The sequence below is a fragment of the Sapajus apella genome, unplaced genomic scaffold, assembly GCF_009761245.1.
Source record: "Sapajus apella isolate SASKATOON/1434 unplaced genomic scaffold, GSC_monkey_1.0 scaffold56, whole genome shotgun sequence".
Classification (NCBI taxonomy): Eukaryota; Metazoa; Chordata; class Mammalia; order Primates; family Cebidae; genus Sapajus; species Sapajus apella.
The window spans coordinates 8151244-8166661 of record NW_022436996.1 but is presented as its reverse complement, the minus strand read 5'-3'; the positions used below and the strand labels follow the sequence as shown (position 1 = coordinate 8166661).

Here is a 15418-nt window from a genome sequence, read left to right as displayed (position 1 = left end):
AAGGGGCTTCTCTCTTCACTTCTTTAATTAGTCTGCACCCAGCAGATCAGGATTATGTAGCTCAGACCTACTATATTTGTTGTTCAAGAGGTCTTGATCACTAGGTTACAGTTCACACTTCTTGACCTGAAATTGACAACTTTCATATCAGGCTGCAAACTTTCCTCACAGCCCCCTTGCCTTCTATTTTGCTATCTTATGAGAGTTGCAGCAACAGGCTTGGGGTAGACAGTTAGACTCCATCTCTGATTCTACATTTATTCTCTGAGTAACATTGGTAGAGTTACTCATCTTTCTGAGCCTTATTTTTACTTCTTCAGAAATGGAGATGATAATTTCTACTTCCTAGTGTTGCCGTAAGCATTAAATGAGAAGAAGATATAAAACTCAGGACTGAGCCAGAAAGAATTAAGTATCTCAATGGATAAGGGGTTACCCGTTTACTTTTTCTTACCCATGCAATGCTTATTTTTACTTTACAGTCATTCACATTATTTCCTTCCACCTGTCTATTTATCTGTCCCCAAAGTTCTCCACATTCCCAAATCCTCCCTTCCTTTAGTGAAAAACTCCTGCATGAAAACCTCCACAACTTGAGATCTTTGATCCTCTGCTGTCTGTCAATCAGACAATGCCTCTTGGACTCCATTTCTCCATGTGTGCCGGTTTCATTTCCTCAGCAACATGGGAAGACATCTGTAGAGATGGAGCCAGAATGATTTCTTCTTTTTTTCCCTTATTGCATCCTCTGCCACATGACAGACACATCAGAGGTTTTAAACTTTACTTGGAGTTCATGGCAAATGGCCCAGTCATTCTGATGGTCCCCAGGGGTGCTAGTTTATAATATTAGCTCCTTTTCAGACTTACCTGCATATTAGACCAGTGGTTCTCAAAATGTGGGCCATGGATCAGCAGCATCAGTATGAATTGGAAACTCATTAGAAAGCAAGGGCTTCATCCTTACCTACTGAATCAGAAGCTCTGGAAGCAGAATCAGGAAACTAAATTTCAATAACCACCCCCCGCTAAATGAGTCTGATGCCTGCTAAAGTTTGAGAACCACTGAGCTAAAGCTTTGTCTGTTAAAGGACTCTCACCTATGATTAAATCAGCTGAAATAGAGATCCTAAGAGAGTTTTTAAAAGCACATCTGAAATGTAAAAGTGTTAGGTGAGAAAAGTCAGCATAAGACCCTGTCATCTAAGATGAACCTAGAAGAAACAAAATGGAGAAGTGCTTTGGGCCATCAGGAAACAGCCTAAGTGTCCCTGAAAGTTGAGGCACCTCAGAAATAAACCTCCAACTTTTATTTGTAGCTGGGCGCAGGCTTCAGTTTCACTAGTCATGGCGGTGACCCAACTTCAATAGTGCAAATGATACAGCAATGCCCAAGCACAGTGGTTCTCAAAGTGAAGTCCCCAGGCCAGAAGCATCATGGGAATTGTCAAAAATGCTATTTTCAGGCTCCATTCAAAACCTACTAATTCAGAAATTCCAAGGATGCTGCCTAGCCATTTGTATTTTAATAAACTCTTTAGGTGATTCTGATGCAGGCTAAGAAAACCTCTGTGCTAGTCATTGGGAATTCATCCTTTACATGCACTTTTCCATTTAATTCAGACAATTCTACTGGATAGTTTAAATTGCTCCCATTTTAAGATGAGGGAAATTAGGCTCAAGTTTGTGTAAGGGCATTTAGCTGGTCAGTGGCCCAGTAGGAACTGGAACTCAGTTCTGTGCAATGCCAGAACCCCAATGAGAATATGGAGGACATATTTTGGGTGTACGTGATCACTGATGCACTGAGTAGTTAAAAATTTATGATGTGGGAGAACTTCAGGGCAGGATGAAGAGGGAAAGTTAGAGAAAGACAAATAGAGCCATATCTGTTTTTTTAATGGATGATATTCAAGCCCAGGATCTGTAGCAAGTTAAACCTATAGAGGTTATCCCTTTTATGAGATGTGGCCAAGACAACAGGCAACAGACCACATCAAAGAAACCTTCCAGTGGACCCCCAGCATTTAAGGACTTGAATTGTTTTTTGTTTGTTTGTTTGTTTTGAGGTGGAGACTTGCTCTGTCACCCAGTCTGGAGTGCAATGACGTGGTTTCAGCTCACTGCAACCTCTGCCTCCCAGGTTCAAGCAATTCTCTTGCCTCAGCCTCCCTAGCAGCTGGGATTAAAGGTGCCAACCACCACACGCAGGTAATCTTTTGTAATTTTAGTAGACTCAGGGCTTCACCATGTTGGCCAGGCTGGTCTCAAACTCCTGACCTCGTGACCCACCCACCTCAGCCTCCCAAAGTGCTGGGATTATAGGCATGAGCTGCTGTGCCCAGCCAAGGACTTGAATTGTTAACCCTTCACTTGAGCTATTAATATTTGACCTGTATTCAGCTCCTTTGACTTCCTTCTCAGGAAAGTCATGTTTTAATTTTTTTTTTATTTATATGCATTATTTTCCCCTTGCTTAACCACCGTCCTGATGGAAAACATTTACCCATGAGAGAGGAATGGAGCATATGTTTTAGCAGAGGGGAATTTCAGCCCTTTCAGATCACATAGGACAAGACAGTTTTCTACCCTCTCTGAGGACAGAGCTTGCTGCTGTAGCAGCCCTGGGTCTTGTGGTTTCCTTTCACACACAAGTTATTTTTCACACTTGGCAAAACACCTAGAAACCAAGTTCCTCTCAACACTCAGGGAGATGAAACTCAGGAAGGACAAAAAATGAAAATGAAAATATATTATGGGAGAGTGCTTGGAGAAGAAATGGGGTAGGGGCTGACAGCGTTATGAGCAAAGGAAACAGAATGTGCTGGTGACCCCAGTGGGTTCACCTCAAAGGTTACAGCCAGGATTCCTCTATGCTTGCTTTGACTCATTTGTTCTGTTTCCATGCACTGAGAGGGTGGGGTTGGTGGGAGACAGAGCAAGTGGAGGAAGACCACAAGTAAAGCTACCAAAATTCAGATCATGTAAAGCCTGATGAGGGAGAAGGTTTTTGAATCCATAATTCACACAGCCCACAATTACACATATCTGACTGTAACATACCCAGGTTCAAGCCTGGAGTGATTTTCCATTTTCTATAATAAAACATTCAGGATCCAAACTTAATTATGAGTTTCTGCAAAAATCATCTGCTCAAAACTCCAGCCTTATTTCTACACAATCTGACTTCCCATCTCAAGGATCTAGCCATCCTTGGCTTCCTTTGATTAACTAAGAGCTCCATGTTTTCGCTTCTCTTGGAATATGCTTTATCTTCTTCCTGAAAAGACTTCTAATCTCTTTCCCTAACTTCTACTCACTATTCAATTTCAGCTCAAACAATGTTACTTTTTCTAAGAAGTCTTTTCCAGCTACCCGAACTAGCAGTTTAGCAGATCCTCTATGCACTCTTAAAACATCCTAGTGTTCTCCTTAATAACATTCATTATGCTACCGTTTTTGTTCATTGTCATGTTTGCCTGAGAAAGGAGGTAGTGATAAGGAAAAGGTGGTGATGATAAAAATAGGAGAAGGAGACTTTTATAGGATGGGCAAGGAAGAAAGTAAAATATTTGATTGATTAGTTATACAGTTACCTTTTTTGGTCTACCCTGTTGTAAAGTCCATAGTTATGTTTGCTGGCTACTTCTAATTAGTTGAGCTTAAGTTCTGCTTTTATTTAATATTAAACATTTACAAGAAATAGCTCAAGTTAAGTCTTGCTTATCTTTGCAAATCAAGTAAGGTCAAGGTCATTCGCAAGGCGTAACTGCTTTTGTCTGCTTAGGGATTCTCCGGGTCTGGTCTCCATTTTAATTTACTTTAACAAAAAGAGATGAAACCCTGAAGCCAGATCCAGCTAGAACTAGGGCAATCGAAGAGAGAGTTGCTTTGTCTTAGAAATGGATAAGATTACTTATGAATATCAAGGCAAAAATCCAGAATTAGCTATTAACAAATAGAATCCAGCAATGCTTTGTATGATTAAGATTTGTCTAAGTATGCAAAGAATTCAATATTAGGAAATATTTTTATATAATTTAATGTATTATAAAGCTATGAAGCAACATAATCTGATTACCTCCTTAGCTGTTGAAAGGTAATTTGGTAAAATTAAATGTCTAATAATTGGTTCCTTTTTCCCCATAATAAAATTTTTTAGCTCAACGTCAAAGCCTGCATCGAGTTTAGTGGGAAACATTGAGATATTGCCACAAAAGTTAGGAGCAAGATAAGGAAGCCTACTATCATTGTGATTACTTAACATTCTCTTAGAATTAATTTATTTCTAGCCGAAATAAATTAACAGTGGAATCTACCAACTTCCTTGGCATTTGTGCCTTTCTTTTCTTGTCCAGATGAAATCTTTAAAACACTCTTTTTTCACTCTTGAGAAGAGACAGTTGGCCCACATGACAGCAAATAACTACTGATTAACTTTCACATTTGAACTGTTTATTTTGTATAATGGCATGAAAGAGAATTTCAGACACAGACACGTCGTGGGATTCTTTGACAGGAAGCTCAGTGAAAATTCAAGAGAGGAAGCAGGCAGGAGTTTTAGTTTTACTTTCTTTTTTTCTTCGAGCTGAGCTATAAGATAACAGGTCCGAACAGGGAGCCAGCTGTTTCATTTGACAGTAAATCAGGTAAGCCAGATTTACATAAAGTCTGCAGTGTTGATTTTTAGGTCCCAAGCCATGCACAAACATTTTAATTTTTCTTAGAACAAATTTGTTCTATTTTAAGAGAAACAATTTAGAGTGACTGCCTTTTCCTTAAGTGAAGCCAGTTTACAGGAAACCAATGTAATTTAGCTTACACATTACTGGCAAAGAATTCCCATAGCATAAAGCCAATAAAAAGTGCTCATGGGGAAGAATTTGGGCATTAACATGTGGCTTTAAGCTTTCTGTGCTTGTAAGCTTGGTCTGTGCCTGCCAGATTTAAGCAAGAGAAACTAGCTGTAAAGATGTACTGATACTTCTCACTCCATAGCAGTTCCTAGATTGCAAGGGCTTCATAACCAGTGGCTGTTGAGGAATTAGGAAAATTCAAGCAATTGACAGGTCAAGTAAAGTGTATTTCTGGCTTAAAGGACTGCACAGTTTCCCAGAGTCATACTGTTAATTCATTGACTCTCTCAGCAGAGTCTCAACATGAGGGAGGAGGTTTGGAGAGAGTAGAGGAGGGAAGGAGGGAAAAACAGAGAAGGCAGCCAGGTGGACCTGTGAGAGGAAGGGAGAAAGGAAATGAGAGAGAGTTGGGAATGAGGCTTACAAATTAAACCCACTTCTCAGCTCCTCAGCAAGTGACTCCAGTTCTCTGCAAAGTACGAAGTCGTTCTTTTCCCGCCCACTTTGTCCCTTATGAGTAGACAAATGAAACATCGTTGTTTAGAAATATAAGGATCTTGGGTGGCCGTGGTGGCTCCCACTTTTAATTCCAGCACTTTGGGAGGCTGAGGTGGGCAGGTCATTTGAGGTCAGGAGTTTAAGACCAACCTGTCCAACATGGTGAAACCCCGTCTCCACTAAAAACACAAAAATTAGCTGGGCTTGGTGGTGCACACCTGTGATCCCAGCTACTTGGGAGGCTGAGGCAGGAGAATCGCTTGAACCTGGGATGCAGAGGTTGCAGTGAGCCAAGTTTGCGCCACTACACTCCAACCTGGGTGACAGGAAAAAAGAAAGAAAGAGAGAGAGTGAGCGAGAGAGAGAGGAGGAGGAAGGAAGCAAGGAAAAGAAAGAAAGGAAAGAGAAAGAAAGAAAGGAAGGAAGAAAGAAAAGAAAGAAAATTTTAAAATAAATATAAGGATCTTTCATGATTTAGAACTGAAAAATAAGTTTTTTGTCTCTGTCCTTTAGGAGCACCAATGGACCAAATTGAATGCAGTCACTCAGGTAAGGAAGTGACTTCATCTCTGTGTGTGTGTGTGTGTGTGTGTGTGTGTGTGTGTCTTCTGATGATGTTGGGACAAAATTAAAAAGGGTGAGGGATCTTATTCTAGCTCCTGCAACTACTAACAACACCAGCAGCTGCAAATTGTAGGGGGTTTTTGTTTTGTTTGTTTGCTTGTTTGTTTGTTTTGAGACAATGTCACTCTGTCGCCCAGGCTGGAGTAAAGTCGTGTGATCTTGGCTCACTGCAACCTCCACCTCTTGGGTTCAAGCGATTCTCCCGCCTCAGTCTTCTGAGTAGCTGGGACTAAAGGTGACTGCCATCACGGCCGGCTAAATTTTTTTTTTTTTTGTATTTTTAGTAGAGATGGGGTTTCACCATATTGGCCAGGCTGGTCTTGAACTCCTACGTATGATCTGCCCACTGCGATCTCCCCAATTGCTGGGATTACAGGCGTGAGCTGTCGCACCCAGCCTGAAAATTGTTGAGATATTCACAGGATCCAAAATATGCATCCAGGCTTTTCCCTTATGCACAGATCTTTCAGATCTCTTTGAAATATTCCTTCTCTTACCAGTCTTCTCCTCCTTCTCTCTCATTTCTATAGATTCTTTGTCTCGCTGTCTGTCTCTCTCTCTCGTTCCCTTCGTTTCCCTTGTCCTCTCTCTCTGTCTTCTTCCTGCACCTGTTTCTGCTCTCTATCTGTATGGTATGGGCTTCTCTCTCTGTGTCTTGACCTCCCCTTTCCTACTCCCTCCTCCTCACTCTCTGCCCCTCACCAGGCCTGTCTTCAGTCTCTTACATCAAGAAGAGCCCAGATCTCTCTTCCCTCCAAGTTCCCTTCACACTCAACCCTCACCTGTGAGAAATAGGGGTCTCTCACTTCATCGTGTCTGGAACTTGTTTACTGAACAAGCTGAACTCTGAGATCCAAATGAGAAACAACTTTTTTTCCTCCCAGAACTGCCTCCTATTATGCAATCTTAATCTCTTTTGGGGGGAATGGGGGTGGGGGGACTGAGTCTCAGTCTGTGGCACAGGCTGGAATGCAGTGGCGTGATCTCGGCTATTGAGATCACCTCCATCTTGGGTTCCAGTGATTCTCCTGCCTCAGCCTCCAGAGTAGCTGAGATTATAAGCACGTGCCACCACGCCTGGCTAATTTTTGTATTTTTAGTAGAGATGGGGTTTCACCATGTTGGCCAGGCTGGTCTCAAACTCCAGACCTCAAGTGATCTGCCCACCTCGGCCTCCCAAAGTGCTGGGATTACAGGCATGAGCCACTGCGCCCGGCCACAATCTTGATTTATTGATGCCGTCTCAGGCGGTTGCCTTTCTGGTTAATACAGACTGGAACAGTCTATTCATGTCACTATGACACACATATCAGGTGTTGTAGTGTTCAGTGCCGTTTAACATCAAACTTACACTCCATTTGAGTTTCTCCTTCCTCGAGCTCAGCCTCAGCCTGAGCTCTAGGACCTTCCAAAAGTCCTCTTCTCCCCCTTCCAGCTCTGCCTCCTCAACCCCCATGCTAGTTCCTCCTTCCCCATCGGGCAGGAGGACGGGTGACTGGAGGAAGGAGGTGGAGTGCTTGCGTCCCATTGTCTTTGCAGTCTTCTCCTGGCTGGTCCTCACCGCCATCCCATGCCCCATTACAGCAGATGCCCTCCACTGTGCAAGGACACTGTGGCGGCTCCACGGGGCTGATGCACTGTACGCCTCCCGCCAGAAGCTATGCACTCTCTGGCTGACTTCTCCCAACTAGACCTCTGCTCCCAACCTCATGGCACCCTTGGCCTCCTCTTACTCTTACTCCCCTTGCCATACAAGGCAGGCCTTTGGGCAGTGCCTCATCAAGGCAGCTGTGCCTAGTTATTTTCTGCAGGATCCCTTCTGTCCATGGGAAACCCTTAAGCCATTGCTGCTTTCTCCTCATCCTGGTCTCCTAGGTGGCTCTAGTCAGCCTTCTAAATTTAGAATTCTCCAGAAAGGAAACAGACACCAATTTCCACGTTTATACATGTCTCTGAACTCCAGGTAACATCTTACTTCCCTCAAAAATTTTCTCAAGAATTCTCTTTGCTTTGCTGCACTTGGATAGGCCTACCAGTTTCTGTCATTCAGCAGATACCCATCTGGGAAAGGACCTACCTATCTCTCAACTTCGGTGACATGCCCAGAATTTATGAGTGGATGTTTTAGAGACCCTCTCACTTGGCTTTGGATGGAGAGAATTCTCTTCCCTATACCCTCCCCACGGGAGAGAATGAGGCAGCACTCACCAGGAGGCCAGCAACTCAGGATTCCCACCGGTTCCCGGTTCTTTTCAGTGACTCCCTCGATTTCTGTTTTCATAGGCGAGAGGAACATCAGGGGTACAGTTTGGCCACCTCTAAGCAAGCTTCAGCAAGGCGTATCAGGAGCTGCTTGGCTGCTGTTTTCAGAATATAGAAATTTGTAATGTAAAGCCTGCTTCCTTTTAAGTAAAAGTGTCCACTGCATGTCTACTGTGAGGTCATAACTTCACTGGGTGTACAGAAAATAAGATAAAATGTCCATGAATTTTGGCCAATTTGGCTGGAAGAGAAAATACTTAAATATATGCAGCAAGGGTTGGCGAAGTATTAGCAAAGCACTGATACTTCAGGCGTAGGAAGAAAATGGGCAGGTTCGAATGCCAGCTTTTCATTCACAAAACTGGTTAATTTCAACAGCCCTGAGTTCTTGGGCAAGTTGCAGATTTATGTATAAATTAAAGTGAATAAAAGGAACCAGTGGGTAAAAAGGTTAACAAACCCTTTCCCTTTCTGCCTGAGAATTTAACCTTTGGTTAAACGTTTTAGCTCAGATAATCTAGTAATTTAATAAGAGTAAAATGTCTGTAACATTATTAGAACCTTTGCTTACGACGGAAAACTTCTCTTGATGGGTGAATTATATCTCTACTGGAAGAACTATAAATACATGCTAGGAAGCTATGTTTTGAACTTCCCTGAGCCAGAGTGACTCTTGTAACTCTCATGTTCCTTGCAGGGAATCTGGAAGTTAAGCCCCAGAGTTGCTACAAGAGACACTGGCTCCTGTGAGTCCAGGTGGCTTCTATACGTGCCCAAGGTGCCATCTCCTTGTCCTGGGATATCCCCAGGTGACCGTGTGCAGTGTTCCATGAATTGCTTCATAAACTTCCACTGGGTGGAAGGCCCCACATTGTCCCTCTGGCAAGCTAAGGCTTCCATTCTTCTGAGTAGACTAGTGTCCCAGTGAGGCCCATGGCAGTCCTGTGAGCCCGAGAAGTCATTTGAACTCTTGGTGGGCATTGAAGCACCTAACCCTAACTCATACTATTGCTAGGAGAAGTAAATTAGGTAATGCAGTTAAACCACTTGGCGCAGATCCTGGCACATTGAAAGTGTTCAGTAAATGGTAGATTTCATTAACTATTTGGGTGACTTTGTCCAAGTTACTTAACCCCTGCATACAAGTTGCCTCCTCTATAAGGAGATTGCTATAAACAATCCTAGCTTAATTTTCACTAAGTGCTCAAGTGCACCAGCAGTCTTTTAAGTTCTTTACATATATTAACTTATTTAATCCTTAGAACACCACCACATGGAATAAACCATCATCTTCCCCAGATGCAGAAAAATTTATCAGTTGTCCAACATCATATGACTAGCAATGGAAAGACAATTAAAACTAAGCAACCCAGCTTCAGAGTCTTTATTCTTCACCACTGCATGCTGCCTCTCAGAAAGCTCATTTTCTTCACATAATCTAAGTTTCTTCTAAGCTCTGATATCCTGTAGTCAATGTAGTCTTTCTTTTTCCAACTTTCTCTCTGCAGCATGAGAGTAAAGAACAGCTAAACCCCAACAGACAATGGGCTTAGCAGGAGAGTCTTTGATTGGAAATTCCCCGCAGAAAGATCCATCTGTTATCATGGTATTCCATTTCATTCATATAGGTCAGATGTTCCTCTCTTACAGTAGAGGAATCAAGGGGTTAACCCTCAGGAACCAGAGTCACCCCTGCCTTGCAAGTTAAATCTCTCCTCTCTCCGCTACAAAGTTGTATCTTGATTCTTCCATGAACCCGCCCTAGACAGGTCATTCCTTTCACTGCCATGTGGGCCAGCAGAAATGGCACCATGGCTCCTATGCCTTCCCCTTTTATGTGTCTGAAACACATTTTTTCCCTAAAGCCTCAAGCTCCTTCATACCTCTGTCTCCATTCAGTCCTCTTCGTGGAACCTTACCCACGTTGAAAGGAAACGGGGAAGGAGAGAGGGAAGCTTACCATGTTCCATGACTATTTTATACAAGACGTATGCCATCCTTTCTAAGCAAAATTATTATATCCTTTATGAGTTATCAGTTGTTTCTTCATTAATAAAAATAATTTTACACTGCTCATTCTACTATTTTGCTGGTCCAGCTGCTTCCCTGTTAGTCATGACCCCACTCTGCCCAGCCAAGGTCAGAGGAGCAACCTCTGGCCATGTAACAGAACCAGGTCACTTGGCCGACATTGAGATGGAACCCATGGCCTTGCCTTCACATCTCTGATCTCCAGAAAACTTTTCTTCTAGAGACTCAGGACAGAATGATTGAGGCAAGAATTACATGATGAAAAATGTTTCTAAATCCATCTCAACCCCAGTATGTTTTCCTAGGCTCCAACATGGCCAAACCCTGCAGTCCTAAAGAAGTTAGCTTTCACTTCACATATGAAATAGATTGTGAGAGTATCTTTTTATGTGACAGGGAATACCTCCTTATTATTAAAAATATTCCACTGCCATGGCCAGGGTAGTAGTAACACAGACCACTTGCTCCTCACAGGACCACTTGCAAAGGGCCAATGTGCCAGCAGATCTGAGCTGATTATCATCCTGGTGGGAAAAACAGGAACCGGCAAAAGTGCTACAGGGAACAGCATCCTCAGGAAGCAAGCATTTGAATCAAAGCTGAGTTCCCAGACCTTGACTAAGACTTGCAGCAAAAGTCAGGGAAGCTGTGGAAATAGAGAGATGGTCATCATTGACACACCCAATATGTTTTCTGTGAAGGACCACTCTGAAGCCCTGTACAAAGAAGTGCAGAGATGCTACTTGCTCTCTGCACCAGGACCCCATGTGCTGCTCCTGGTGACTCAGCTGGGCCGCTATACCTCACAGGACCAGGAGGCTGCACAGAGGGTGAAGGAGATCTTTGGAGAGGATGTCATGGGACACACAATTGTCCTCTTTACCCACAAGGAAGACCTCAATGGTGGCTCCTTGATGGATTACGTGTGTGACTCGGATAACAAAGCCTTAAGCAAGCTGGTGGCAGCATGTGGTGGGCGAATCTGTGCCTTTAATAACCATGCTGAAGGGAGCAATTGGGATGACCAAGTGAAGGAGCTAATGGACTTGATTGAGGATCTGTTGATGGAGAAAAATGGTGATCACTATACCAATGAGCTGTACAGCCTAGTACAGAGGCTTGAATGCGGACCTGTAGGGTCAGATGGAAGATTAAAGTATTTCAAAGAGAGCCTTATGAAGTACATGGAAACTCAGAGAAGTTATACAGCCTTGGCTGAAGCAAATTGCCTAAAAAGAACCTTAATCAAAACACAACTGTGTGTTTTATTTTGTATTCAGTTGTGTCTCAGATTGCTAATTCTGTTGTTTTGCATGTTGTACAGCATGTGCCATTTGTTTTGTTGCTTACTCTTTGGTATGTGCAATTTATTCTGCAGCTTGCTGTTTATTATACCCAAAAAGTTAATGATAATTTTGAGAACAGTTATTAGACTAGAACGTAGGACTCTTAGGTTATAGTTACAGATCCCAGTTATTATTTACTCACTGTCATTTAGTGGGGGAATAACAGTGCTTTCCCTGTAAAATGTGATATCTGATGTCAGAGTTGAGATTCTAGGAAATGTTTAAATCTTAGCATCACTCCAATTATTAATGAACCAAATCAAACTATAAGTTACTGTTTGCATTGAAATGTAATATCAAAGCCTTTTGAAATCTGTAAACATAAAATTCATTTGCAAATCTGTAAAGCTAGTTTTATGTGTCTAAAAACTCCTTTTCTTCTTTATAGTACTACTATTTCTACTGAATATAATGAAAATGGCAATAAAATAACAATACATAAAATGTAAAGCTCTTTTGGTCATATGTCATTAATTCTCTTCTATAGTTTTCTCCTTAGAAGATGGTAAGTGGACACATGACTCATTTTAGCTATATTTTAGCCCCGACCTCCTTCAGATTTATCATTGAAACATAGGTAAAGAAAAATGTCAGACAAGATGGTAGACTTGATATTTTGAAGCATCATCTTGCTAGATGCAAATAGAGGCTACATTTATTAAAAGAAACAGAATTTTTATAGCTGATGAGTTCACCAGAAAAATAAATTCCAAAGGTGGAGCAAACAATATATTTTTTAAAATGAGGAACACAAACTGACACTGAGGCCTATGAGGAATAAGTGAACAAGGAATCCAGAATTGACCAATAGACAAATGTCAATACCAATCCTGAGATGAAGAAATTAACCTTGGGTTGTCAAGATTTTAATTGTCATTATTAATTTTGGGTTGTCAAGAAGAGCTGATTTGGAACCTTCTACATTAAATTAGGACCTTCCAAGAGACTAAAACTATTCCAGATTAGTTGAATTCTTGACATCCAGTAGAAGCAAACACAAATATTCTCTAGAGGAAAACATCTCCAATTTTCTTGAGTATTAAGATGGAATTAATTCAGTAAAGTGAACACAAATCATACCCCTATGAATAAAATCAAAAAGATTAAAAAACCCAACAGAGGTAGACTCAGAAACTTTAATATTACAGTACTAGTTACAGTGTATTAAGTAGCTTTGAAATATTTTTAAAAACATACACACAGCCCAAATGAAAAAGAAACAAAAAACTACTAAAGATGATGAGCTATATTCGAAAAAACTCATAAATTTTTAATAAATCATATTATAATTGATTTTTTAAAAAATTAATGATGGATACTCATATTAATGGTGTAGAAGTGAATTCATTACATAAACTCCTCCATGGGTATTAATTATAGAAAGTAGACAGATGAAAAAGGAGAGTTTCTCTCAAACATTGCATGCATTTGTATTAAAATCTGGAACAACAAAAGATGCAGAGTATCACTGCTTCTATTTAGCATTTTACCACACATCTTATCTATCTAATAAGATCAGAAAAAGAAATAAATAAAAGGTATGAGTACTGTTAAGAAAGAAAAACGATAATTTTTAGATAGATAATTAGAGGTAATACAAGTAGAGCAATGACTCTCAATATAATAGCAACTTTTTAAAAGCTATGACACTTCCATATCTGGACAACAGACAGAAAAACTGAATTTAAAAAATAGAGTCCAAACTTCCTTGCCATATGAAAATACCCTAACAAGGACCAAATACCCACTTCCTGCTCCACGTGAGACAACAAAAAAATAGACAAATGATATTAAATGACAGTGTTGAAGGCAATGAACATCAGGTAACAAAAAAGAGTAATCACTGAGAATTGGAAAACAAGACAAGACTTTCAATTGTCCCAACCCCCTGTCTTGAGAGAGTTTTCAGGCTACAACACAGAGACGGTATAACAGACAGACCCTTTGTTGACTTCAAATGATTTCTGGCTCCTGGTGTTCACACCTTTGTAGAGCTCCCCCGCTTGAGTGTGGGTGGGATTTGAGACCTACTTCTAACCAATAGAACATGACATAGGTGATGGAATGTCACTCCACTGATTTATATGGCTGCACAAAGACTTGCTTTTCCTCTCCTTTTGGCCTTCAAGGAGCAAATTTCCATTTTATGAACTGCCTATGAACAGGACTAAGTGGCAGAGAACTGCAAGTGGCCTGTAGCCAACATCCAGGAAAAAGTAAAAATCCTCAGTCGCAGCCACAAATAAATCAATTCTGTCAACATCCTGAGGGTTCAGATATTTCCCCACTCAAGCCTCTGCTAAAACTTAAACTAGCATTACAGCCTGGTGAAATCCCAAAGCAGAGAACATACAGTTAAGCTATGTCTGTACTCCTTGTCCGCACTAATCTTGAGATTATAAATCTATGCTGTTTTAAGTTGCTAAGTTCATGGTAATTTGCTATGCAGCATTAAAAAACTAACATCTATGGAAACCAGATGGAGCCTGGCAGAATTCCTGATTTGAGAAGATGGAACTGGGATTCTGGAGATACAAAAGTGGCTAAGAGTTCACAGAACAGAGTCTGAGAGAGGAAAGAGCTACACAGAGAGAGGAATCCAGCACCTGAAGAGAGTCCTCCTTAAGTCTTCAATTGAATACTGATCAGCACACGCATGTGGTGAAGCACCCAGAGGTGACAAAAAGAACCAGTCAAGAAGATTAGAGGAAACAGTGTCCTGCACTCACTATGGACTAAGAATAACATTGGTCCCCACCAGAAGAAACAAAAAAGCTGTGATTTGTGTGGCATTGGGGAGAGTTCACAGAAGAGCCTTGCCTCAGTAGTGGGAAATAATTGGTTGTAGACTGAAAACATATCAAGTATGCCTAACAAATCTTAAAAGCAAGGCATGAAGGATTAAACTGTTTCCAAGTAACTTAAGTGCATCCCAGAAGAAAGCTCAAGAATATTTACAGAAGTACAATAATATTCAGCACATAGTAAGGTCAAAACCAGATGTCTGGCATCCAACAAAAAAATACCAAACATGAAAATATTAAATAAAATACTGGAAGACTGATTGCAACAGCACATTGAAAAGCTTATCCATCATGATCAAGTAGGCAACATATGCAAGTCTATAAACGTAATCCACCACATAAACAAAACCAAAGACAAAAATCACATGATTGTCTCAATAGATGCAGAGAAGGCCTTCGACAAAATTCAACAGCACTTTATGCTCAAAACTCTCAATAAACTAGGTAACAAAGGAACATATCTCAAAACAATAAAAACTATTAACAACAAACCTACAGCCAATATCATACTGAATGGAAAAACTGGAAGCATTCCCTTTGAAATCCAGCACTAGACAAGGATGCCCTCTCTCACCAATCCTATTCAATATAGTATTGGAAGTTCTAGCCAGAGCAATTAGGCAAGAAAAAAAAATTAAAGTGTATTCAATTAGGAAAAGAGGAAGTCAAATTGTCTCTATTTGCAGATGACAGGATTGTATATTCAGAAGACCCTATCATCTCAGCCCAAAATCTCCTTAAACTGATAAGCAACTTCAACAAAGTCTCAGGATACAAAATCAATGTGCAGAAATCACAAGCATTTCTATACGCAAATAACAAACTAACAGAGAGCCAAATCATGAGCAAACTCCCATTCACAATTGCTACAAAGAGAATAAAATACGTAGGAATACAACTAACAAAGGATATAAAAGACCTCTTCAAGGAGAACTACAAACCACTGCTCAGGGAACTAAGAGAGGACACAAACAGATGGAGAAACATTCCATGCTCA

The 15418-nt window shown here is 41.0% G+C and overlaps 1 protein-coding gene across 1 annotated transcript; it reads left to right on the top strand.

Moving 5' to 3' along the window:
* The first annotated feature begins 4500 nt into the window (after positions 1 to 4500).
* On the top strand, positions 4501 to 12067 carry GIMAP2 (GTPase, IMAP family member 2). The gene is made up of 3 exons (XM_032245043.1): positions 4501 to 4649; positions 5868 to 5903; positions 10746 to 12067. The coding sequence occupies exons 2-3, from the start codon at positions 5876 to 5878 to the stop codon at positions 11729 to 11731; spliced, it is 1014 nt and encodes a 337-aa protein (XP_032100934.1). The 5' UTR covers positions 4501 to 4649; positions 5868 to 5875; the 3' UTR covers positions 11732 to 12067.
* The last annotated feature ends 3351 nt before the right edge of the window (positions 12068 to 15418 follow it).

Bases quoted from the DNA above. Each gene is read 5' to 3' on its own strand.
- GIMAP2 (XM_032245043.1), top strand. From the start codon at position 5,876: ATGGACCAAATTGAATGCAGTCACTCAG. The intron at 5,904-10,745 runs GTAAGGAAGTGA...TGCTCCTCACAG, and splicing joins AATTGAATGCAGTCACTCAG to GACCACTTGCAAAGGGCCAA.